At 42.5% G+C, this 27,249-nt stretch overlaps 1 protein-coding gene across 1 annotated transcript in view; it reads left to right on the forward strand.

The window, feature by feature from the left end:
• Window positions 1-488: 488 nt before the first annotated feature.
• CACNA1G (calcium voltage-gated channel subunit alpha1 G) overlaps window positions 489-27,249 on the forward strand; it is a 428,561-nt gene continuing 401,800 nt past the window's right edge. The window contains exon 1 of the mRNA XM_063458969.1: window positions 489-595. Coding sequence (XP_063315039.1) covers window positions 503-595 — 93 coding nt within the window. The 5' untranslated portion in view covers window positions 489-502. The remainder of the gene's footprint in view (window positions 596-27,249) is intronic.

A 27,249-nucleotide genomic window follows, 5' to 3' on the forward strand; every position in this document is an offset into this window, starting at 1 on the left:
TTCTAAATGGTCCAGCATGTCAGGGTCACTTAAGATCACAGTTCATAAATATATTACGATTGCAGGTACAAAAAAGGAATGGAATTTGTACAGGTCTGTACAATCACATTTGCTGTGAAGAGGGGGGGAAAAAAAATCACTCTTATGAAAAAGCTTTTTTCCAGATATGTATTTTGTAATCTGTAAATGTTTGATGAGTGTACATGATATATGTATCATTTTCTCTCACTCTTTCTCTCTATTTTTGTGGACAGTTGCTAACAAAATGAACATACCTTGGGATGTGTTTTAGCCGTTTATTTAAATTTAGAAAAAAATACTGTCATAAAACTGTCATAACACAGAATGTTTTTTTCCAAACAGTGTCTAATGAAATTTACATGTGATATGAAGAGTCACATCTAGCAGGTAATCGTATAGAATTGTAAAGAATTATTTGCTATCTGTTGGATCTGACAATTCCTTAACTCCATAATCTTATACATGGTTTGAACGCCTAAGTATGATGGTTATCCTCCTGAACTGTGTAACTCTGGGAATGTTTCATCCATGCGAAGATATAACTTGCGATTCACACCGCTGCAAAATCTTACAGGTAAATATATTATTATTATTATTTTATTATTTATATAGCGCCATCAGACTCCGTAGCGCTGTAGAACTGATCATTTCATCAAAACACATAGAGAATCGCACTCATGAATGAAGAAGGTCTAATATAAGTATATGGTTAATTAGAAGAGATACTTCAATCTGTACAACAGAAATAAAACAGTTTGCTTCAATGACGTGATAAAAAATACAAAAGCAACAAAATTTGAAAAATCTGAAAAATAGCAATTATTAGGCAGTTGTATCTGGCACTCATTACATAGAAACATACATATAAAATCAACCTGTAACAAATAATTATTTTAATGCATTTAAACATTAAATGTAGAATGTAGAATTCATACATTTTTATAATGCAACTTCTGTTGCACGCTTATGTTTTAACATCAGAAATGTGACTTTATTTTGTTACTCTATATGGTCATTATGGGCGTCCACAGGAAATTTTCCAGGAGGTGGGGGCATAATTGTAATGACATTCATGCTCTGCCCCTCTTTGACAGTGTCATGAAGGGGAGGCACATAGTATATCACATAAAGCGCAGTCACGCAAAAGATTCGAGAAACCTGGTGCAAAAGCTTAATAAAAGTATCAAGTTGCCATTGTCTGATTTGAGGATTGCAATTTCTAGTCTGTGTTAATGTTAACACTATTCAATGCACCCCATTAGTCAAACACTCATGATCAAGGCACTATAACTGAATTATAAAAATAAAAATGACTGCACACAAAGCTATTGCCACATCACTAGGTAGTGTGCACAGCAGTTGCCACAGTACTTGGAAACACTCACAGCACTAGCTACAGCACCAGTAAGTGCCCACAGAACCAGATTGCACCCACAACACTCCCCACACATTATAAATGCCAGTAATAATAATAATAATAAAGGGTCCTGGAGGTGGGCCCTCTATCAGAGGCCATCTCAGCATCCAATAGAGAGTCTGTTAGAATTTTTTTTTTTCAACTGTGTGTCTCTTAAACCCCGTTTGGGTTTCCTCATATTTCAACTTTTGAATGTCTCGCTCCTCTTAGTGTATCTACCCCCCTTAGTTTACTTTATCCTCCATTTTTCCCTTTGTGTCTTACACCCCTTGTGTGTCTCTTACTTTCCCCTTTGTGTGTTTTACTTATCCAATTTGTGTGTCATTGTCCCCTTCCCCAGTTCCTCTGTGTGTCTCTTGATCTTCTTCCCAGCCCCTCTGTGTCACTGTCCCCATCCCCAGCTCCTCTCTGTATCATTGTGCCCTTCTCCAGCCCATCTGTGTATCTCTGTCCCCTTCCGAGCCCCTCAGTGTGTCATTGTCCCCTTCCCAGTCCCTCAGTGTGTGTCATTGACCTCTTTCCCAGCCCCTCTGTGTTTCCCTGCCCCATCCCCATTTCCTCTGTGTGTCATTGTCCTCTACTCCAGCCCCTATGTGTGTCATTGTCCCCTTCTGTAGCCCCTCTTTTTGTCATTGTCTTCTTCTCCATTCCCTCTGTGGTTTTTTTCTCCCCGCCTGCTAAATACATGCACGCACAGACTGCTAAATACACACACACACAGACTGCTTAATACATACACACAGACTGCTAAATACACACACACACATTGTTAAATACACACACACAGACTGCTAAATACAAACACACGTTGCTAAATACACACACACAGACGGCTGAATACCCACACACACAGACTTCTGAATGCACACACACAGACTGCTGAATATACACACGCAGATGGCTGTATACACAGAGACTGCTGAATAAATACACTAAAAACTGAATACACACACACACAGACTGCTGAACATACACACACAAAAAGACTGCTGAATACACACATACACTGATGAATACATACACTCACTGCTGAACACACAAACACAGACTGCTGAATACATACACACAGACTGCTGAATACATACACTCACTGCTGAATACATACACTCACTGCTGAATACACAAACACACAGCAAGCAGACCTCCCTCATTCATTGGCAACACCAAGGATCCAGTCCCTGCAATAGATTCAACATGACATGTTTCAAAGATTAGGATATGGTTATAAGGTTATTAAAGGCTAGGATAAGAGAGAGAGGTTTGATAGGACCTGCTATAAAGACTACAGGCTTCTCGTGAGTCACAGCTGCAGTCTAGAAACAAGACTATAGGTTTCTGACATGTTGGATATTAGGGAAGGGTACACTGCCCTTTTCCAGTGTATTTTGTATGCTTTGTGATGCCCCAAACACACTGTGGGCAGCTGTAATGCACCTAGTTAACCCTTTTGTCACTGTAGCCATTTCCCTTTTCTCTAATGTATCATAGTCCACATATGTGGTAATAGTGAATCTGCCTACATGGGATATACAGCAGATATGGAACTTTAAAAAATAAATAAAAAGATTTAAGGACTACATCCTCCTACTCTGACTTAATACATGAAGTCCTGAATTATTTTCTATAATCCCCATGCCTCACTTACCTGATCTCATGCTACCCAGTGCCCCCACTTGTCCCCTCCTGCGTCATATAAGAATAAGCAATATTTGTTTTCAAGTTTGCCTGTAATGTTTGTAATAATAAACAATGTAAGTTGATGTATTTTCTTGATATTGTTTTTTTTTATAGTTACCAATTGATTCTGTTATCATTTGATCATCAATATTTGACACAGCATTTTTTAAGTAAATGCACCCATCAAAAAAATGTATTGTTGCTGTGAATTTTGCAGCAATTTCACGCCTGTTTGCCAGATATTTCCCTTTCCATGAGTAAAAAAAGCATTGTCCATCCTATAAACATGCCATTTTCTCTGGTTATAAGTACTCAATTATGTGCCTTCTCAGTTTTCAATGTTGTGTATGCATGTCCATTTATTTTTCAATGTTTTGTTTGCTTTGTTTTTGTACCAGTACAAGCCTTAACTATGACCTTTCTGATGTTGGTCTATTTATTCCTTTACCCCCATCATATTGTGCAAGAGTTTCTGACATATCCTGACATTAATCCTGAATGAAAGCAATTTCTATGATATTCAAAGGCCTCTTCACCCATCTCACCCATTACATTTTCTATTTATCTCCTCATTTCTGAGATAAGAGAATTGATATGTGCCTCGTAGATAGTTATATGTTGATTAGTACAAATCAGTTATTATTATTATTATTATTATTATTATTATTATTATACGATGATACCTCTAAATACAGTGTCTGGCTTGCTCATAAATAACCCATAACCCATCATTTCATTAATGAGGGTTTTTGCAACAGTGCAATTGTGACTCTTCCAATACCAAATTACACATCAGAAATAAATCTAAATTTTCCCATCAGTTGCTACCTGATAAGTATAGCTAATTAAGGAGGAGTTGGATAAGTTACAGCTGCAAATTATGGAACTTTATCTTAGGAAAAAATAGCCTATGCAATATCAAAGGGAAGCATCAAATGTGTCAACCCACAGCATATAGTAGACAAGTTAGCTATTTACTAGACTTGTGAATCGCAAATCATCCAAAGTCTGGTTGATCAGCGATTTGTCTGAATTCAGCAGCTCTGAAAAACCATATGGACAAAATCTAAAAGAAAGAAAACTGTAGATGAGCAAGCTGTTTGTATTTGTGTCATGATTCAAAGTTCTGTCCGTCGAGATGGAATGAAGAAAAAGCTAATATTTTAGGGGGAATATAAGCAACTCAGTTTGCTACAGTGGACAGAAGGTCTACCCAATTATGTGGGCTTTATCTCATGTCCAATCAAAAAGTGGAAAAAAAAAGATGACTGATGGTTAGGGAACATCCACTAACTATTGATTTTATTCACAAATCATGAGAGAAATTACTTATAGACAGGGGCATTTTAGCCGCGAGGCAAACAAGGCATTTGCCTTGGGCGGCATTTGCCTTGGGCGGCATTTTCCAGGGGGCGGAAAAATGCCCCCAAATGCCCAGGGCAAATGCCTTGTTAGCCTTGCAGCTAACTGACATGCTGGACTGGTGGGCGGCACTGGCGGGCGGCTGGCGAGGGAGCACTTCCTCTGAGCTGTCTGCTCAGCTCCCTCGCGCGCCGCAGAGTGAGGCTGGGAGCCGGAATATGACGTCATATTCCGGCTCCAAACCTCACTCTGCGGCACGCGAGGGAGCTGAGCAGAGTGCTCAGGGGACGGTGCTCCCTCGCCAGCCGCTCGCCCGCCAGTGCCACCCTCCCAGCATCCACTGGACCACCTGGGAGAAAGAGAACCCCCCCAGCATTCCCAAAGGTAAGGAGGCTGGGGGGAGGTTAAATAAAAAAAATGTGTTAATGTGAGTGAGTGTGTCTGTTAGTGTGTGTGTGTGTGTGTGTGTCTCTGATAGTGTGTGTCTGTTAGTGTGTGTGTGTCTGACTGTGTGTGTGTGTCTCTGACTGTGAGTGTGTTTGCCTGTTAGTGTGAGTGTGTGTGTCTGTTAGTGTGTGTGTGTGTGTCTGTTAGTGTGTGTGTCTCTGTTAGTGTGTGTCTGTTAGTGTGTGTGTGTCTCTGACTGTGTGTGTGTTTGCCTGTTAGTGTGAGTGTGTCTGTTAGTGAGTGTGTGTCTGCTAGTGAGTGAGTGTGTGTCTGTTAGTGCGTGTGTGTGTGTCTGTTAGTGTGTGTCTGTTAATGTGTGTGTGTGTGTGTGTGTGTGTGTGTTTCTGACTGTGTGTGTGTGTTTGCCTGTTAGTGTGAGTGTGTGTGTCTGTTAGTGTGTGTGTGTGTGTGTGTGTGTCTGTTAGTGTGTGTGTCTCTGTTAGTGTGTGTCTGTTAGTGTGTGTGTCTCTGACTGTGTGTGTGTTTGCCTGTTAGTGTGAGTGTGTGTGTCTGTTAGTGAGTGTGTGTGTGTGTGTGTCTGCTAGTGAGTGTGTGTCTGTTAAGTGTGTGTGTGTCTGTTAGTGTGTGTGTGTGTGTGTGGGTCTGTTAGTGTGTGTCTGTTAATGTGTGTGTGTGTGTGTGTCTGTTAGTGTGTGTGTGTGTCTCTGACTTGTGTGTGTTTGCCTGTTAGTGTGAGTGTGTGTGTGTCTGTTAGTGAGTGTGTGTGTGTGTGTGTGTGTCTGCTAGTGAGTGAGTGTGTGTCTGTTAGTGTGTGTGTGTGTTTGCCTGTGTGTGTGTCTGTTAGTGAGTGTGTGTGTGTCTGCTAGTGAGTGAGTGAGTGTCTGTTAGTGTGTGTGTGTGTGTGTTTGCCTGTGTGTGTGTGTCTGTTAGTGAGTGTGTGTGTCTGTTAGTGAGTGTGTGTTTCTGTTAGCTAGTGTATGCGTATCTGTCAGTGAATGTGTGTGTGTGTGTGTGTGTGTGTGTGTGTATTTAGAAGGCAGAGCTGGGGGAAGGGTTGGATGGGGATGGTGCGAGGGGGGGGGGGGGAGGGGCGTCTGAGTTTTGTCCTGCCTAGGGCAGCACAAAACCAGGATACACCACTGCTTATAGAGAGATAGAAGAAAAAAATGAGGACAGTAACATCTATGCATTTCAAGCTGAATTTTTCCAGACACTTTGATTTAAGCTATTTAGAGAGACATACATGCAGACAGTTATCGGTTACCATATTGTACCTGTGTGGCACAGAGCCTGTGTCACTGATTCTAGTGTGAGACGTATGAGGTGGTTAGGAATGTGAATAGTCACTGCCTGTGCCACTTACACCAATTTTGATTTACTGATTTAGAATTATTTTACAGATTTGCGATTTCTATTTTTTAGTTAGAGACATATTTGATTGGCTTTAGGGCCACTACTTGTTCTTTGCAAATTGCAATACAGTGTATGGCAGTTTAATGCACAAATAACAACTAAATCCACTTAGTGTGTCAAGTATTTTTTTTTTTCAACTCTTTGTAGAAAGAAAATGTTTTATTTTTCCGAGAGTGAAGTCCACTGTGCTGCAGCAGTAGTGTTGCGGGAAAAGTACGGCATCATTGAAGAAACAGTTTTAAAAGTCTTTTTTTTTTTTTTTTTTTTAACTGTGCTATGCAAGTGGGCAAGTTGCTGTCATGAACATACATCAGAAAAGACACTACAAGTCTGTATTACTGAGGGCAGAAGAAGAAAGGGAAAATACCAGAACAGGCAGGAGGTACTGGTAAGGATAGTGCCAGTAGTCAATTCAATATCCCAGGGATATGTTCACCAGCTAACTCTTTAACATTTTGTTACATTTCATTCCAGGGACATCGCTTATCTGATTGCTGTAGGGAGGCTTCTTTTTGTATGATAGAAGTGGAGCCCTTTAAGTTGTTTCAAAGTGTATAAAAGTATTCTAAAGTTGTTGTTTTAAAAAAAAAAAAAAAAAATAATTTCTAAATTTATTACTTCTGCTGCACTCCCCCTTTTAAAATTGTCTTTAATTGTAGTGAGTGTGCCCTGTGTGGTTGAGTCTTGCGGTTTCGAAAATTGTTATACTTAAAATACAAGTTTGCAACACGCATATGTAATTAAATAACTAATAATCCCTCCTTGCACTACAAACTGTGTAAATTTGTATACCCATAGATTTGGGATTACTGATTACATTGTGCAGCCCATGTGACTGTGTCTGGGCAGTGAGCCTACTCTGGCTTGATCTGTTGGGTAAGAAAGTTACTTGTCACACAGGAATAGAGAAATGAGTGACTCCTAGAAACTAAATTGGGGTAGTGCATGGAGGGATTATTAGTTGCGATTATATATGCTTCTTGCAAACTTGTATTTTGAATGTGATATTTGTTTTATTTTGTTGACTGTCAAGTATCAAATAATTACAGTGTTCATTGACACAGATATGGTTTAGGGCCATTATGATAGAGACACAAGCTGCTTTTTCAATCTTGCTTCTGCCCCCTCCACTCTACTGAGACTCCATACTCATTTTTCTTGACCACTCTGCCGCCTTTGACACTGTTGATCATGTCCTCCTTCTCCAAAATCGTCAATTCCTTGATCTCTGTGACACTGTCCTCTCGTGGTTCTCTGTTTCTATCTCTCCCAATGTTCGTTCAGTGTCTCCTTTTGCAATGACACCTCCTCCCCTCGTCGTGTCTCGGTTGGAGTCCACCAAGGATCTGTTATTGGTCCCCTTCTGTTCTCTCTTTACACTGCCTCTCTTGGCAAACTCAATAACTTCTTTGGATTCCGCTACCATCTGTATGCTGACGACACCCAGATATATCTCTCCTGATCTCTCCCCCATGGTCCTACACCGTGTCACTGTTTGCCTTTCTTCAATCTTTGACTCAATGTCCTCCCGCTTTCTGAAACTCAATCTGTCTAAAACTGAGCTTCTTATTTTTCCTCCTCATAATGCTGATCCTCCTCCTTCGTTTTTCCTGCAAGTTGATCATACTTACATCAGTCCGTCCTTGGAAGCTTGTTGTCTTGTCTTGGCGTTATCTTTGATCCTGGCCTCACCTTTGTGCCTCAAATCCACTATGTTGCTAAAACCTGTAGATTCCACTTCGCCCATATCCGTCCCTTTCTCACGCAAGATGCTGCCAAGAAGCATGTTCATGCACTGGTAGTCTCTCACATGGATTACTGTAATTCTCACCCAGTTGGTCTCTCCAGAAGCCAAACTGCCCTGCTACAATCTGTAATAAATACTGTTGCCAGGCTGATTTTTCTCACCTGTCGCTCCTACCATACCTCGCTTCTCTGTCGATCCTTACACTGACTTCCTTTATCCTATTGGTGTCAATTCAAAATACTAACCCTGACCTATAAAGCTTTAAACAACTCTAGCCCCTGTTACATTTCTTCACTGATTCATAGATATGCCCCTTCTCCTCTGCCGGTGACCTTCTCCTGTCTGCTGTTCGCATTCTTACTGATAACTTGTGCTTGCTGGACTTCTTGCGGGTGGCTCCCTTCCTTTGGAACAGCCTGCCTACTCCCATCAGACTCTCCCCTAGTCTTCTATTATTTAAGAAGTCCCTTAAAACACATATATTTAGAAATGCTTATGGACTCCAAGAGTAACTTATCTATACTTATCCATATCTGTCTCTCCTGAAGAACTCCACTCTCTCCACCGGTTCTGCTACTTTTCCACCTTGCTTGGTGGCTGTCACCCTTGCTGCCCTATTGTATTTTTGTACCCCACCTCCTCTAAACTGTAAGTTCATTTAAGCAGGGTTTAAACAGGGTTGAGCGCTGCAAAATTAATTGGCGCTAAAAATTCCAATAATAATAATAATAATAATAATGAAATAGATTTTTTTAATTACAGTTGTATTTGTCTCTTTCCCACATTTAACTACATGTACTCAACCACTGACCCAAAAACAGGTCATGCCCTGTTTACCAACACTAACATAATAAGATTATATATATATACACACACACACACACACATGTATGGGAAACAACAACCAATTTAAAGTGATCCGCATTCATCCCTTGTTGGTTTTCACCCTTAAAAGTCCTTGATTACAGTTCAATTTGCAGAACTGTCTTTTTGGGTATCCAGGATCTGAAATCCCAGGGCAAAGCAGATAAAGTAAAAATCTTGTTACACAGACTGAAGGATCCATAAAGAGAGAATGCAATCCTATTTGACAGCCCTATGATGAAATACCAACTTTGGATACAATCGAGTCTTCTTTGATCAGCACGCTTTAAGTTTTCTTTAACCTTTCTCAATGTTCTCATACAGTTCATACTCTGATCTGAGATTATATTTGCTCCAGATCCTACTTCTCTTTAGCAATCGAGAAAATCATAAATAGAACTGATCCTTTACCTATCACCTGTGACTCCTAGAAACTAAATTGGGGTAGTGCATGGAGGGATTATTAGTTGCGATTATATATGCTTCTTGCAAACTTGTATTTTGAATGTGATATTTGTTTTATTTTGTTGACTGTCAAGTATCAAATAATTACAGTGTTCATTGACACAGATATGGTTTAGGGCCATTATGATAGAGACACAAGCTGCTTTTTCAATCTTGCTTCTGCCCCCTCCACTCTACTGAGACTCCATACTCATTTTTCTTGACCACTCTGCCGCCTTTGACACTGTTGATCATGTCCTCCTTCTCCAAAATCGTCAATTCCTTGATCTCTGTGACACTGTCCTCTCGTGGTTCTCTGTTTCTATCTCTCCCAATGTTCGTTCAGTGTCTCCTTTTGCAATGACACCTCCTCCCCTCGTCGTGTCTCGGTTGGAGTCCACCAAGGATCTGTTATTGGTCCCCTTCTGTTCTCTCTTTACACTGCCTCTCTTGGCAAACTCAATAACTTCTTTGGATTCCGCTACCATCTGTATGCTGACGACACCCAGATATATCTCTCCTGATCTCTCCCCCATGGTCCTACACCGTGTCACTGTTTGCCTTTCTTCAATCTTTGACTCAATGTCCTCCCGCTTTCTGAAACTCAATCTGTCTAAAACTGAGCTTCTTATTTTTCCTCCTCATAATGCTGATCCTCCTCCTTCGTTTTTCCTGCAAGTTGATCATACTTACATCAGTCCGTCCTTGGAAGCTTGTTGTCTTGTCTTGGCGTTATCTTTGATCCTGGCCTCACCTTTGTGCCTCAAATCCACTATGTTGCTAAAACCTGTAGATTCCACTTCGCCCATATCCGTCCCTTTCTCACGCAAGATGCTGCCAAGAAGCATGTTCATGCACTGGTAGTCTCTCACATGGATTACTGTAATTCTCACCCAGTTGGTCTCTCCAGAAGCCAAACTGCCCTGCTACAATCTGTAATAAATACTGTTGCCAGGCTGATTTTTCTCACCTGTCGCTCCTACCATACCTCGCTTCTCTGTCGATCCTTACACTGACTTCCTTTATCCTATTGGTGTCAATTCAAAATACTAACCCTGACCTATAAAGCTTTAAACAACTCTAGCCCCTGTTACATTTCTTCACTGATTCATAGATATGCCCCTTCTCCTCTGCCGGTGACCTTCTCCTGTCTGCTGTTCGCATTCTTACTGATAACTTGTGCTTGCTGGACTTCTTGCGGGTGGCTCCCTTCCTTTGGAACAGCCTGCCTACTCCCATCAGACTCTCCCCTAGTCTTCTATTATTTAAGAAGTCCCTTAAAACACATATATTTAGAAATGCTTATGGACTCCAAGAGTAACTTATCTATACTTATCCATATCTGTCTCTCCTGAAGAACTCCACTCTCTCCACCGGTTCTGCTACTTTTCCACCTTGCTTGGTGGCTGTCACCCTTGCTGCCCTATTGTATTTTTGTACCCCACCTCCTCTAAACTGTAAGTTCATTTAAGCAGGGTTTAAACAGGGTTGAGCGCTGCAAAATTAATTGGCGCTAAAAATTCCAATAATAATAATAATAATAATAATGAAATAGATTTTTTTAATTACAGTTGTATTTGTCTCTTTCCCACATTTAACTACATGTACTCAACCACTGACCCAAAAACAGGTCATGCCCTGTTTACCAACACTAACATAATAAGATTATATATATATACACACACACACACACACATGTATGGGAAACAACAACCAATTTAAAGTGATCCGCATTCATCCCTTGTTGGTTTTCACCCTTAAAAGTCCTTGATTACAGTTCAATTTGCAGAACTGTCTTTTTGGGTATCCAGGATCTGAAATCCCAGGGCAAAGCAGATAAAGTAAAAATCTTGTTACACAGACTGAAGGATCCATAAAGAGAGAATGCAATCCTATTTGACAGCCCTATGATGAAATACCAACTTTGGATACAATCGAGTCTTCTTTGATCAGCACGCTTTAAGTTTTCTTTAACCTTTCTCAATGTTCTCATACAGTTCATACTCTGATCTGAGATTATATTTGCTCCAGATCCTACTTCTCTTTAGCAATCGAGAAAATCATAAATAGAACTGATCCTTTACCTATCAAACTATCCCATTTCATTCTTATTGCTTCATCATTCTTTTTTATGCTAATTTTTTAAAACATCCTCAGTTCTCTCGGTACAATATTATTAGTAACATAAAACTTTAGGCATGTCCCAATAGACATTAACTCATTTAGGGTTAGGGTTAGCTTCTCCCATTTGGCTGTTTATATAAATATATCCTGTTTCAGACCTTTTCTGACCTCTTCAGTCTTAGTAACATGTTCCTAAAAGGTTAATAAATATCAGAAATAGTGGGGATCCCACCCAGGAGGAAGACAGCGAGTTAGCTTTCAAATCCAGAGGGACAGACATTTTTGGGGTCTCACATGCCTTAGAAATGGAGGAAACAATCCATTTACTCTGAGTCTAACTAGATGCCACTCCACCTTTACGGCAACCAGAAGGCATTAGAAATACAAGCATCATACTACATCAAAGGAATGCCATCTTTCTTCATCAGGATTGAATAGAGATTGGTAGAAGGAGAGAAGCCCTACTTCTTGATTTATGAGGAAAGAGGATATAATGGTGAAACTTTGGCACAGTATGCAATACTGCCTTGTCTGGATTAAAAAAAAGTTTAGGGAGGGTGGAGCCTACCAGCCGCGTTGACTGGACACAAATCCTGAGCTTTAAAATAGCGTACATTACCCAATTTAGGCCTAAACTTTCACTGCTGACCTATCCTAAAGATGGGAGGAAACCATGCTGGTGAAACTACTTGTGTCACAGACCGAGATCGGTGGCTTTTACTGGAAGTAGACTTGCGGCCTACAAGAGGCCTACTCACAGTTCTTGCGGGGGAGGCGGCCGATCCCTCAGCCTGGTGCTGTACTCCTAAAGTCTCCCCCTAGTATCTCTCCCCCCTCCAGGGATTTCCTGGCACCTTCTATTCAAGCTGTAGGGGCATGTTACCAGCCATCTAGCACCAGTAGTTTCCAGCAAGCCACGACCAGCATTGGCACCATGAGCACACTCAAAATGGTGGATGCCATATGGTGGATGCCAACTACTACTAGGCAGGGAAGTCTGGAGCTCTGTCAAAGCTTGACAGGCTCTTTGAGGAATATTGGCAAAAGCTGCACCTCCCGCCTGTCCCACAGGCTCCTCCACCACCTGTGAAGTCATCCTGGCAACTTTAAACCCGACGTGTAGCATCCGACTCTTGGAGGGTGTGCCTCCGGCAACGACAGGAAACACAGGAAAAAGGAGACTTCTGGGGAACAGGAAACCACGCAAGGGCAAGGAGGTTCTGGGATTTGCTGCTTAATTCTTCAGGACCAAACTTATGGAATAAAAGGGAATCATGACATGTCACACATGTCATGTGTCCTTAAGGGGTTAAATAGGCTGAACTGATTAGCAGCAGGGTTGATTACTACTCTCAGGTGAGTAACCGTGGCAACATACTGAATGTGCCGATAGTAATTACAGCTGAAAACTCAGTAACTGAGTATTGGATCTGTTCTCTGAAGGCTTGTGAGTCAATGATGCTGCGTATTTTATATTCCTCATGATTGTCAACTGGAACAGGAAGTGGGCGTGGCACTGAGGTGGTGTTACGATTACAAACCAACGGTTTCAAGAGGGAAACATGGAATACATTTGAGATGCACATGTTAGCAGGAAGGTCAAGTGCGTAAGCTACAGGGTTAACCCTTCGAAGTATACGAAATGGCCCAATGTATCGGGGTGCCAGTTTTTGTGAGGGAACACGGAACCGTAGGTTGTGAGAAGACAGCCAGACCCTCTCTCCGACCTGATAGGTAGGTGCAGGAATGCATCTGCAGTTGGCCTGGAGTTTGTAGTTCTGCATTGCGCGTTGCAAAGAGTTCTGAACCTGCACCCAAGTGGAACGGAGTTCCCTGAGATGTTCCTCCAATGCCGGTATCCCCTGTGGCAAGAACGTATCAGGCAACATGGACGGTTGAAACCCATAGTTCGCCAAGAACGGGGATAGCCGGGAAGAGGCATTAATCGCACTATTGTGGACAAACTCCGCACAGGGCAGCAGATCAGACCAGTTGTTCTGGTGGTCAGAAATGTAGCAACGCAGAAACTGTTCCAGTTTTTGGTTAGCTCGTTCCGCTGCACCATTGGATTGCGGGTGGTAGGCCGAGGAGAAGGAAAGCTGAACTCCCATTTGTGTACAAAAAGCTCTCCAAAATCTGGACACAAACTGGCTACCCCTATCTGAGATTATCACTTTGGGTAACCCATGCAAATGAAAGACCTCCCGAGCAAAAATTGTTGCAAGTTCCTGGGAAGTTGGTAGTTTTTTCAAGGGAATGCAATGCGACATCTTCGAGAATCGGTCAACAACCATGAGAACGACTGTATTGCCATGGGAAACCGGAAGATCTACGATAAAATCCATGGACAAGTGGGTCCAGGGTTGTTCACCAGTAGGTATGGTTTGCAAGAGACCCACTGGAGGGTGTAGTGGGGTCTTATTTTGAGCGCACACAGGACAGGCAGCTACAAAAGCGGTGACATCCGAACGGAGACTAGGCCACCAAAATTGCCGGGAGACGGACCAGATTAACTGGTTTTTGCCTGGATGTCCAGCTGCTTTGGGGTTGTGGTATGTACTTAATAGTTTAGTACGGAGATTAATAGGTACAAAACAACGGCCATTAGGTTTCTCTGGAGGAGCATTGATTTGTGCAGCCAGAATCTCCTCGCCTAGGGGTGAGGTGAGGTTAGTACGGATGGTGGCCAGTATATGGTCCGGAGGAATCACAGGAGTAGGGGTTATCTCCTCTCTAGATGGAGGGGAGAACTGTCGAGACAAGGCATCAGCCTGAATGTTTTTAGTACCAGGCAAGTAAGAAACCACATAATTGAATCTTGATAGGAAGAGAGCCCATCTAGCTTGCCGGGGGGAAAGCCGCTTAGCTTCGGAAAGATATGTAAGATTCTTGTGGTCTGTGAAGATGAGGATTGGCACTGACGTACCCTCAAGAAGGTGCCTCCATTCTTTGAGAGCTAAAATTATGGCTAGAAGTTCTCTATCACCAATCTGGTAATTGCATTCCGCCGGGTTCAATTTCTTTGAGAAATACCCGCACAGATGCCTGTAGCTCTCTGGGTTAGGACGTTGAGACAGGAGGGCGCCTACTCCTGTCTCAGACGCATCGACTTAAAGAATGAATGGTAAGGCAGGGGTAGGGTGTGCCAGTATAGGAGCAGCAGCAAAGGCGACTTTGAGAGACTCAAAGGCAGTAATGGCTTCCTGTGACCAATGCTGTGGATCAGCATCTCTCCTGGTCATATCCGTGAGAGGTTTAACCAAGGAAGAAAAGTTGCGTATGAACTTCCGATAATAATTGGCGAAGCCCAGAAAACGTTGTATAGATCAAAGACCCGTAGGTCGAGACCATTTTAGTACAGCCGAAAGTTTCTCTGGATCCATAGAGAATCCAGCATCTGAGATAACATAGCCCAAGAATGTGACCTGTTTGCAGTTAAACTCACTTTCTCCAATTTACAGAACAGATTATTTTATCTAAGTCTCTGTAGAACACGAGAAACGTCTGCGTGATGGTTCTCGAGAGATGTGGAATGGATAAGAATATCGTCAAGATAAACCACCACACATTGCTGCAGCATATCTCGCAGGACGCCATTTATAAATTCCTGAAAAACCGCCGGAGCATTGCAAAGACCAAAGGGCATTACTAGGTATTCGTAATGCCCGCTCCTGGTGTTAAATGCGGTTTTCCATTCGTGGTCCTCTTTTATCCGGACGAGATTATATGCCCCTCTCAGATCAAGTTTAGTGAAGACCGTTGCTCCCTTGAGGCGGTCAAATAGCTCAGTGATCAACGGAATGGGGTAGGCATTCTTAATAGTAATGCGATTGAGACCCCTATAATCGATACAGGGTCTCAACTCGCCATTTTTCTTTTTCACAAAGAAAAAGCCGGCCCCGGCAGGAGAAGATGACTTCCGAATGAATCCCTTAGACAATGCATCGGTAACATAATCCTCCATGGCTCTATTCTCTGCTACAGACAGCGGGTAAATCCGGCCACGGGGAAGAATGGCACCAGGTTGGAGTTCGATACCACAGTCATACGGACGGTGTGGCGTCAGAACACTGGCTTGACCTTTGTCAAATACATCTTGGAATTATTGGTACTCAGCGGGTAAGGAAGAGGCAGAACATGTGCCCAAAACTTTGACCGGTTTCTGGAGACAGGAAAATGTGCATTGCTGGGACCAAGACAATATCTCAGCTTTGCGCCAATCAATTGTGGGGTTATGCTTCTGTAACCAAGGGTATCCCAAAACAACCTGGTAATATGGAGAGGAAATTACCTGGAATTGGATCGTCTCATGATGTAGAGCCCCTACAGCCAGAGATATGGGCACGGTTTCCTGGGTCACGTGGGTTGGCTGTATTGGTCTGCCATCGATGGCTTTGAAAGCTAGTGGAGAGTTGCGAGGCTGTAAGGGTATAGAATGCTTCGATGCAAATGCACAATCTATAAACAAGCCTGCGGCCCCAGAATCAAGCAATGCCTGGGTTTTAATGGATGAATCAGGCCAGGAGAGGATAATAGGCACCAAGGGTTTGTCCTCATATATCTCTGGGTCAGTAGAAAGACCACCCAAGATCTGCCCCTGACAGTATCTTGGGTGCGGGCCCATTGCCGGACGAATCGGGCAAAACTTTAACATGTGACCATGGTGTCCGCAGTATAGGCACAGGCCCTCCCTCCTCCTAAAGGCTCTCTCCTCGACAGAGAGGCGTGAGAAGCCTAACCACTTTGGCTCCACACCGACAGAGGACTCAGGACCAGGAGGTTTGGGCGGGCAAGAAAAGCTCGGTGCAAAATATACAGGAGGCCTCCGCAGGCGCTCCCTGGATGAGGATCTCTCTCGGAGTCTGATGTCAATGAGGGTGACAAATGATATCAGTTCCTCGAGATCTTTAGGTAATTCTCTGCCTGCAATCTCATTTCTAATCACATCGGAGAGCCCCTGTGCAAAGGCAGCCACGAGAGTCTCGTTGTTCCAGCCACCCTCTGCTGCCATGGTACGGAATTCACTGGCATACTCGACAATAGTTTTTGTGCCCTGAGCATTAGACATGATTTGTTCGGCAGTAGGGGTGGAGCGAGCTGGAATATCAAAAACCCTTTTAAAGGACGCAACAAATTCAGGGTAATTGTAAATGATAGGCCTCTCTGCCTCCCAGAGAGGTTTTGCCCAAGCTAGGGCTTTTTCAGACAGCAAAGAAATCATGAAGTGGACTTTGTCGCTGTCTGAAGGAAATGCCTGGGGCAGCATTTCAAGGTATCCTTTAACCTGATTTATAAATTCTTTGCACTGAGCTGGGTTGCCCCCAAAATACTGAGGGAGCGGTACAGACCCAGTCATTCCTTTAGCAGCAACAGGTTTGGAGGCTACAACCGGTGTTAAAACAGGAAGTGAGGCAGAGGCGGCCACAATCGCAGGCTGGCCGGGTGCTGGATCCAGATGGACATATTGGTCCAAATGGTGGTTCTGCTGGTCCCACCGGGTAAATAGGTTAGGTATAGGTGTATTGCCTGTACCATCTGTATTCATGGCCCTTGCGTAATGTCAGGGACCAGGAACCAGACAGAGACAGAACTAGATGCAAAAACACCTTTATTAATAAATAACAAATAAACAACCAAAAGCAAAGTCCAGGAATCAAGCAGGGGTCAGTCACCAGAGCGGGTAGTCAGACTGATACCGGAGAAACCGACGGAAGCCAAGCACAGAGAAGTGGACACAGGTTTCTTCAGGAAGGAAGAGATTCTTTATTCGATTCACCGACCGGGGCTCAGAGGGACTAATGTCACCAAAATACAACAAGATCTGAGCCCAGAACTGACTGTGTAAATGCATGATATAGACATATAGCTCCTCCTATAGTTAACTCTACCCACATATACTCTTTACCCAATCAGCTGAACAAAGCCTAACTTCCCTTACCTGTTAGACCACATGGCTCACCCAGAACAATGGAGGAGGGGAAGTGTTTTCAGTTCTTGCATTCCTGCACTTGCTCAGTACACTGTTGATTGTATCTTAGCTACGTGTAACTGACTAACTGATACACCAACATACGCATATGCCACGTGGAAATCTCGGCCTACTAAATTTAACTTCTACCGAGCTTCCACCACAAGACAAGCCAGGATCAGGAGCACGGAGAGCAGCGGAGTCAGGAACGAGGCCTGAGTCAGGAACCAGGAGCAAACAGGAAACACAGGAACAAGGAGACTTCTGGGGAACAGGAAACCACGCAAGGGCAAGGAGGTTCTGGGATTTGCTGCTTAAATAGGCTGAACTGATTTGCAGCAGGGTTGATTACTACTCTCAGGTGAGTAACCGTGGCAACATACTGAAGGAGCTGAGTAATTACAGCTGAAAACTCAGTCACTAAAACAGCAAAGAAACCCTGACACAAGGAGACTGCCAAGTTGTCCTGTTACATTGACAGATCTCATGCTACTGGGTTGGCAGAAATACACCATCCTGTGGGAATATGTCTTACCTATTAAGGGTATTTGCTGAATAAGGGGCGCAAGCAGTCCTTGCCTCATTTCCCCCTCATGTCTAACCTAGTTACGTTGTGTGGGAGCTCTAAAATGTTTCCTACAGTCTGATTTTACTTGTTCTTTTCTCCCTTATGCTTACTTTTCTTTTTCTGTTGCCACAACGGGCTGTGTTATTTTGATAATTCTCATCTGGAGCCCATCTGCTGGTTACCATCCATCACTCAGCTTATGTATCCTCTAACATATCTCTCACTAGTCTACTTCTCCATGCATCGTGTATATCCTATAAGCCTCATAGTATTATTCTGATTTAAGTCTAGATGTGTTAGCTGGGCATGTTTATTTAAAAAAAAAAATGAGGCAGCATTATTTGGAGTTTATGTCAATATGCATATCTGTTGTGTTATCTCCAGGTGTACACCTGATATGACTCCTCTTTCCTTCTATGTATTTGTACTGCACTATGCCTCAAAAAAAGAAAGAATGAGAAAAAATAAATGTTTAGAGGAAGTTCAGAAGAGAAAGCTTGCATTATAGAGACCCAACTTCCTGACATGGTGGCCACGAAGAAAAAACATTATAAAGTTAAAAATATTAGAGACACCTAGAGAACGTTGAAAGGTGCATTGATCAAACTTCTAATAACCAATAGCAAATCCCATGGTGGTGCTAATTACTTCATAGGTGGTAGAACTTTTTTAACTGCTGTAAGAAAACATGCCACCATAGGATAGGATAGGAGATAGCAGAGACTGGAACTCTTAGAGTGCTCAGGCTGAGGCATTTATCCTAACCTGACTGCAACAAAAGTCCAAAACATTAAATACTGATGGTGAAGCCAGAGGAAACAAATCTTATATTTTGCCCAATCTGCAAAGTCTAGCCAAATTTTCTAGTAAATATTAGATGTCGACTTTCTACGAGACTGGAGATTTGTAATAATACCAGCTTGTGAGCTGCCTTTGTCTTCTATCTGCCGAGAATCCTCTCAGTTCCCAGCTTTGGAATTGCCATATGGAGAGTTAGTCCTTGGGATAATACGTTCTTCCATGGCCAGAGTTTCCAATGTGATAGTATGGATAGATTGCAATCATTCCGTTTTGGCCCAAGATGGCTTAAATAGTTTGTTTCTCGTAACTGAGAGGAAGTATGGTAGTTTAGGCTGGTATTGCTTTTCTTCTAACATATTAGTTAGCAGCTTACCTGCTTTGCTGCCTTGTGTGTAATGGGAAGATTTTAGCTCTTTTAGATAGTAGTTGGTGTTAGCCAGATTGGCCTAATTAATCGTAGTTTGTAGTGAGGTGATTTATAGCCAAACATCCTCAGAGGGCGAGGATTGGTTCAGGGCATTCAAATCTCATAGACGTAATAACCATGAGAGCATTTAGGATTAGTGATGTCCCGAACAGTTCGCTGGTGAATAGTTCCTGGCGAACATATTCCTGCATATTCGCGTTCGCCACGGACGGCGAACATATGCGATGTACGGTCAGCCCCCTATTCATCATCATTGAGTAAACTTTGACCCTGTACCTCACAGTCAGCAGACATATTCCAGTCAATCAGCAGCAGACCCTCCCTTCCAGACCCTCCCACCTCCTAGACAGCATACAATTTAGATTAATTCTGAAGCTGCATTCTTTTTCATTTTTTTATTTTCATTTTTTTGTGTGTGTTTATTATACATTATCCCCCCATAGCCAGTAACCTGTGTTTATTATACATTATCCCCCCATAGCCAGTAACCTGTGTTTATTATACATTATCCTCCATAGCCAGTAACCTGTGTTTATTATACATTATCCTCCCCATAGCCAGTAACCTGTGTGTATTATACATTATCCTCCCATAGCCAGTAACCTGTGTTTATTATACATTATCCTCCCATAGCCAGTAACCTGTGTTTATTATACATTATCCCCCTCCATAGCCAGTAACCTGTGCTTATTATACATTATCTCCCCCATAGCCAGTAACCTGTGTTTATTATACATTATCCCTCCACAACCAGTAACCTGTGATTATTATACATTATCCCCCCACAACCAGTAACCTGTGTTTATTATACATTATCCCCCCATAGCCCGTAACCTGTGTTTATTATACATTATCCTCCCCATAGCCAGTAACCTGTGTTTATTATACATTATCCCTCCCATAGCCAGTAACTTGTGTTTATTATACATTATCCCCCCATAGCCAGTAACCTGTGTTTATTATACATTATCCCTCCCATAGCCAGTAACTTGTGTTTATTATACATTATCCCTCCCATAGCCAGTAATCTGTGTTTATTATACATTATCCCCCCACAACCAGTAACCTGTGTTTATTATACATTATCCCTCCCATAGCCAGTAACTTGTGTTTATTATACATTATCCCTCCCATAGCCAGTAATCTGTGTTTATTATACATTATCCCCCATAGCCAGTAACCTGTGTTTATTATACATTATCCCTCCCATAGCCAGTAACCTGTGTTTATTATACATTATCCCTCCCATAGCCAGTAACCTGTGTTTATTATACATTATCCTCCCATAGCCAGTAACCTGTGCTTATTATACATTATCCCCCCCATAGCCAGTAACCTGTGTTTATTATACATTATCCCCCATAGCCAGTAACCTGTGTTTATTATACATTATCCCCCATAGCCAGTAACCTGTGTTTATTATACATTATCCTCCCCATAGCCAGTAACCTGTGTTTATTATACATTATCCCCCATAGCCAGTAACCTGTGTTTATTATACATTATCCCCCCCCATAGCCAGTAACCTGTGTTTATTATACATTATCCCCCATAGCCAGTAACCTGTGTTTATTATACATTATCCTCCCATAGCCAGTAACCTGTGTTTATTATACATTATCCTCCCCATAGCCAGTAACCTGTGTTTATTATACATTATCCTCCCATAGCCAGTAACCTGTGTTTATTATACATTATCCCCCATAGCCAGTAACCTGTGTTTATTATACATTATCCCCCCCCCCATAGCCAGTAACCTGTGCTTATTATACATTATCTCCCCCATAGCCAGTAACCTGTGTTTATTATACATTATCTCCCCTTTTAATAATATGCACTGGAGTGTCAGTGTTAAAGGAGACCGAAACTGCCCCTATTCTAAATGAAAGACCCGAGACATGGATACAACCCAATCTTAGGAGTAGTGTTCTGATGTAGAAGATGAATTTAGCCATAGTCAGATTCAGGGATTCAGTGAGAGTAGTGGTGAAATGTGTGTGGCATGACTGAGTTTGGGTAAGTAAGAGTCAAGTATTTTAACTGGGCACTAGTTCTAGGTGGGATAAAGTGGTATAGCGGATGGATGAGTAGTTTGGTTCGTTTTAGAGGTTTGTAGAGAAAGTATATAGTGATCATGATTTTTAGCGATATCCAATATTTTTAAGGTGGTCTCAAACAAACATAAAATGCTATATAAAATTTGTGGGAATATCGAATAGTCGTGTACAGTAAATCAGAGAGGGCTCAGAATATCGAACCATCGATCGGTATCCAACCTTGTGCAAATGGGGAGTTTGCGGTTGTGCAAATGGACTGTATGTGGTTGTTTGCGGTGGGTTAAATGGGCAGCTTTACCTAGGTCTGTTACTGTGAAGCGGGCGTAACCCTTACACTACCTGATCGATTTAAAGCACGTTATTCCAAACAATTTAGGAATGTTAGGTTATTTATGCCCTTTATGGATTAAAACCAGACTCTGCATCAACTATGTAATTTTCCATGGGAGTTTTGCCATGGATCCCCCTCCGGCATGCCACAGTCCAGGTGTTAATCCCCTTGAATCAACTTTTCCATCACTATTGTGGCCAGAAAGAGTCCCTGTGGGTTTTAAAATTTGCCTGCCTATTGAAGACTATGGCAGTTCGCCGGGTTCGCCCGTTCGCAATCATTTGCAGAAGTTCGCGTTCGCCGTTCGCGAACGGAAAATGTCATGTTCGCGACATCACTATTTAGGATCGATTCTTTTTTTTTTTTTTTTAAATATGAAGCTCTTCTAACAGAGATGCTGCAGACAACCTTCTTATGAGCCTGCAATAGAGATGTCATGGTTATTGTTCGATGCAGAGTAATATAGTAAGTTTTGGAGAAGGGACTGATTGAGTCTCTACAATACCCACCCTTTATAATCGAAGAAGTCCCTGATAGTAAGAGTGACTGGAGTGTACTCCAATCGCTATGTGGAATGTTAAAGTTTTCTAATTGTGGGGTGTAAGGACCTTATACGTGAAATTTGACGATCTTAGTGTATATGTAGTGTACACTATAATAGCAAGTAAAATATTTTATCATGGGAAATTCCCCACATGAGGTAAGGATACCCTGTTGAACCTGCTCTAATTTCTCCAGAATCCTGTCTAGAATATCCCATTGGTGTGTATTCAAAAAGTAAACATTATATGTACACTATCATTAATAGTACAAATCAAAAATAAAAAACACAAAAATCAAAGAAAAAGTTAAATGCTTGCTAAACCATATGGAGACACCTCTTGACTTTGTCTCAGTAGTTGCGTGAAATCGGTATGGAAAATGGAGCATCTGAAGCGGTATGGCTTTTTGAGACGAGTCTCCATGTCTACCCCAAGCCTCTGCACCATCATGCATCTCTCTAAAGAGGACATATACCTTGTAAGGGGAATTAAGAACTCTCATATTATGTATTAATATCTTCGTAAAGTATTTGAGAATTCAAGCTTGCCATCCCACTCGGAATAATGAAAAAGGAGCAGTTTAGTATTTTTGACTCGCCACCCTATGATGTTAATCCCAGACATGCTATATAAGCTACCAAGCACGCTACTCGTCTGGGCAGTAGTTACCATTGGACATGGACAGTCATATATTGGTAAAAAAAAAGAGAAAGAAGTGGAGTAAAGAGTGGAATAGAAAAGGTAGCAAGGAACAAGAAGTCACTGTGTGACAAAACATGGTCTCTGACTGATGATTCAGCCAAGCACTCCCACATTAATTGGATTCTGTCTGCCCAGACCACCAGATACAAAATAAGGTGAGTGTTAAAACATCAAGTTACGCAGTGTGCAGGGCCGGATTAACATAGGGGCTGATGGAGCTGCAGCTCCAGGCCCAGGCCCATGGAATAGGCCCATTTAAAAAATAAAAATAAAAAATGTGTTCCCATGTCTCTCAGTGTCCGTAGTGTCTGTGTCCCCATGGCTCCCAGCCAGTGTCCCTAATGTCTGTGTCCCCATGTCTCCCAGTGCTTGTGTTCCCATGTTTCTCAGTGTCCCTAGTGTCTTAGTGTCCCCAAATGTCTGTGTCCCCATGTCTGTGTGTCCCTAGTGTCTGTGTCTCCATGTCTCCCAGTGTCCCAAGTGTCTCAGTGTCCCCATGTCTCACTGTGTTCCCATGTCTCTCAGTGTCCCCTAGTATCCTAGTGACACAGGACACATTGAGACATGGGGACACTGGGAGCAATGAGGACACAGACACTGGGAGACTAGTGTTATGGGTGACATGGGGACACTGACACTGTGATACATAGGGACACTGATGCCAGGCTGACCTTCCAATTCTTTGGGCAGACATGCCCCCTTTTTGGGCATTTTCACTCCTTTTGGCAGTTCTAGTCACGTGATTCGTGTCAGTGGCCCACCCTTTTACACCACCAGTGGCGTACACATCACCCATGGGGCCCCGGTGCGAAAATTGATCCGTGGGGCCCCCCCCTCGCGCTTACTCTGCGCGGGCCGGGGCAGCAACACATGGCGGCGGGCACCTGGTCGCAGGGGTTGCAGGGCTGCAACCGCGGTATGTACGCCAGTGCATGCAGATGCACACACACTTGACGGACCACTACAGAAACCCAGATCAAATCAGCTCAATGAAGTGGACTCGGTGTCACGTCCCTCTAGTTTTAATCCTGCAGCTGAAAGCATAGCTGTTTCAGAGAAACTGTTATGTTTCACTGAGGGTTAATACAGCCTCTAGTGGCTGTCTCACTGACAGCCGCTAGAGGCGCTTCCGCCATTTTAAGACACTGAACGTCCATAGGAAAGCACTGAGTAATGCTTTCCTATGGGCGGTTTGAATGCATGCACGGCTCTTGCCGTGCATGCGCATTCGGAGCTGAGAGGCGGAGAGATCCCCAGCACCATGGGAGTCCGGCGCTGGAGAAAGGTAAGTGCTGAAGACACACACACACACTCTCACGAACAAATGAATACACACTAGCTAACAGACACACACATTTACTGACAGAGATACACTCAGCGGCAGACATACATACACACTCACTTACAAAACAAACACTCTCACTGACAAACACACACTCACTAACAGACATCAAACAGACTCACTAACACACACACACACAAACACTCAGTAACAGACACACACAGTAACACACTCACTAGCAGACACACACTCTAACACAAACACACACACTAACACACACACACTAACACACACACACACACACACACTCACTCACACTAACACTCACACACACACTCACACACACACACACACTCACACACACACACTAACACTCACTCACACTCACACACTAACACTCACACACACACTAACACTCACACACACACTAACACTCACACACACACTAACACTCACACACACACTAACACTCACACACACACTCACTCACACACACTAACACTCACACACACACACTAACACTCACACACACACACACACACACACTAACACTCACACACACACTCACACACTAACACTCACACACACATGTTTTTTTTTTTATTTAATCCCCCCAGCCTCCCTACCTTTTGGAGTGCTGAGGGGATTCCCTGGGTTCCAGTGGTGCTGCTGGGCTCCTAGGCGGGCAGTCAGGCTGGCCGGTGCGCGAGGGAGCACTATCCCCTGAGTGCTTCATCTTCAGCTCCATCGCGCGCCGCGTAGGGATGCCGGCGCCGGAAGATGACGTCATCTTCCGGCTCCGGTATCAGTGCAGTGCGCGAGGGAGCTGAAGAGGAAGCACTCAGGGGAGAGTGCTCCCTCGCGCACCAGCCAGCCTGACTGCCCGCCGGGTGTAGGCAGGGCCAGCCTCGGGGGTCCCGGAGGTGGCAGGCTCCTGGGCCCCCCAGGAGAAGAGGCTGGCCCAGAGCGTACATACGGGTCGCAGGGGCGGCCGGGCCCCCTGGTGGGCCGGGCCCGGTCGCAGCCGCGACCCCTGCGACCGTGGTATGTACGCCACTGTACACCACCCATTGACTTCCTGCTTCACTGGACACTGCTGTTAGGGGGAATGGATTTACTTGAAAGATGAAAGCATTACTTAGAGAGATATTAGCATATTTTAAGAGAATCTGCGTTTTCTTATAGCTGCATCCTATGAGTTTCCCTCTGGCACCATCTCCACCAGATACATAACGATTGAGAGGTATGACTGTTTTAGTGTTTTTGGTCAATAAGATTCTGTAATTACGCCCCTCATAATTGTCAGCACCAGGCCTACTGGGCTCTTAATCTGGCCCTGGCAGTGTGGTGCACCCCCACAGAGAATCAACACATTAGAAACTGAGTATCCTGGAGTTTTAACCAAAACATAAGGAAACTTATTTTTAACTGAGCAGATCTATGCCTGGCGCAATAGATTACATGAATTTCTTTCAGGAGTTCTTGGACAGAGGAATGAAGTTTGAATGCAGATAAATTGTCAGACATTGAAGGATATATTCCGGAGTATTCAGTTTTGAGGGGAATTTTGTGCGAATGCATGCATAATGCACTCAGTTGTATTCTGATAATGTCTTACTCTTTCCCTACAACAATAAGGTATTATTCTTATTAATACTTCATTTTTGTAATGTTTATATTCTCATCAGGCATTGAATCGTTTTTATATCCCTGAATGAGGATACATACATACATACTTTTTAGGGCTTTTCACTAATTTAAGAATTGTAGAGAATTCTAAATGAATTTAAAACTTTTAGGACAAAGTAGTCTCCACGTCAACTTTGTTTGTCAGTTTTGACCTACAATTTAAACTTTTATTACAAGACACGGAGGCTCGTATTATGTTTTTCTCATTATTTACTATTAAAAGCAGAAAATAAAATTGAATGCAAACGCCATTAGAATGTATTAAATGACATCATCCATAGGTAGCCAATCATCTCACAGCTTAGTCCAAAAAATGTAACATTCCAGCTGCCTCTTTCTTTGCTGCCACGATATTTACTTTATTTTACACTCTCACTACCATTTTATTTAAATTATTTAGTTAATTATCTTAGTGATTATTACAATAATTTTAGTTCATCTTATTTTATATTTAATTATAAAATTTTCTTCAAATTAATTATTTATTTTTATTTTATTAATCCTCAATTTTTTTATGTTAGTTTAAGGTTGCTCATTTTATGCCTGCTTGTTATGACATGACAAATGACACATTTAATTTTCTTTGTTTTATCTTGCATGAATGAATTTCATTCATTCCCTAACTCAACTGTCAGTTGGTGTACATGCAGATATGATGTTCATGCGGCAGCTATTTTGGGGAAGTTGAGTCTTTGTAATATCACAGCTCCAAACCTTTATATAGGTCATACTCCAGGAAACACGTAGCTTTCAAATAAATTTCACCTTTGCTAAAACCTATGAAACAATATTTTAGAACCCTTACTGCGGGAACCTTCTGTTTGCACAAAGAGAACTCTGCAGAGGCTATCTTGGTGGCATCTCAACTTCTCATTGAATAATATAGTGACATCACAACCAGTGTCATGAGATTTTGATGCGGGAACATCTCTGTTTATATCAAACCGCTGAACATTTTTGAACTGTTGGGGATTGCAGAGGTGCCAAACACTTTAATACAGTACTCGGCTGTTTGATATTTTAGGATTCATTTCTAGACTTTGTGCATTTGGTTTCAAATTAATTGAGATTCATCTTAAATCTTGAACTCTAAAACGCTATGTGGACAAATCATGAAACAAACAAAATGGGCATTGATGAACAGTTTTGTTTGTTTTGTAATTAGGAAACTCCAAAAAAAAGATGATTGATGGGGAAAAAAAGAAGATTGATAGAACAGCCACTAAATTATGATTTTGTACACAGGTTAAATGAGAAGTGAAGGAGGGGGATAAAATGGAGACGCATCGAAAAACATCTCTCTATATGTATATTATATACTTATATAAATATAGATTTTTTTACTGCTCTTCCTCTTTTTCTCTATTGGTTATTTCTTTTCCCTTAATCGGTTAATTAAAAAAAA

Source organism: Pelobates fuscus, chromosome 6, assembly GCF_036172605.1.
Source record: "Pelobates fuscus isolate aPelFus1 chromosome 6, aPelFus1.pri, whole genome shotgun sequence".
Taxonomy (NCBI): Eukaryota; Metazoa; Chordata; class Amphibia; order Anura; family Pelobatidae; genus Pelobates; species Pelobates fuscus.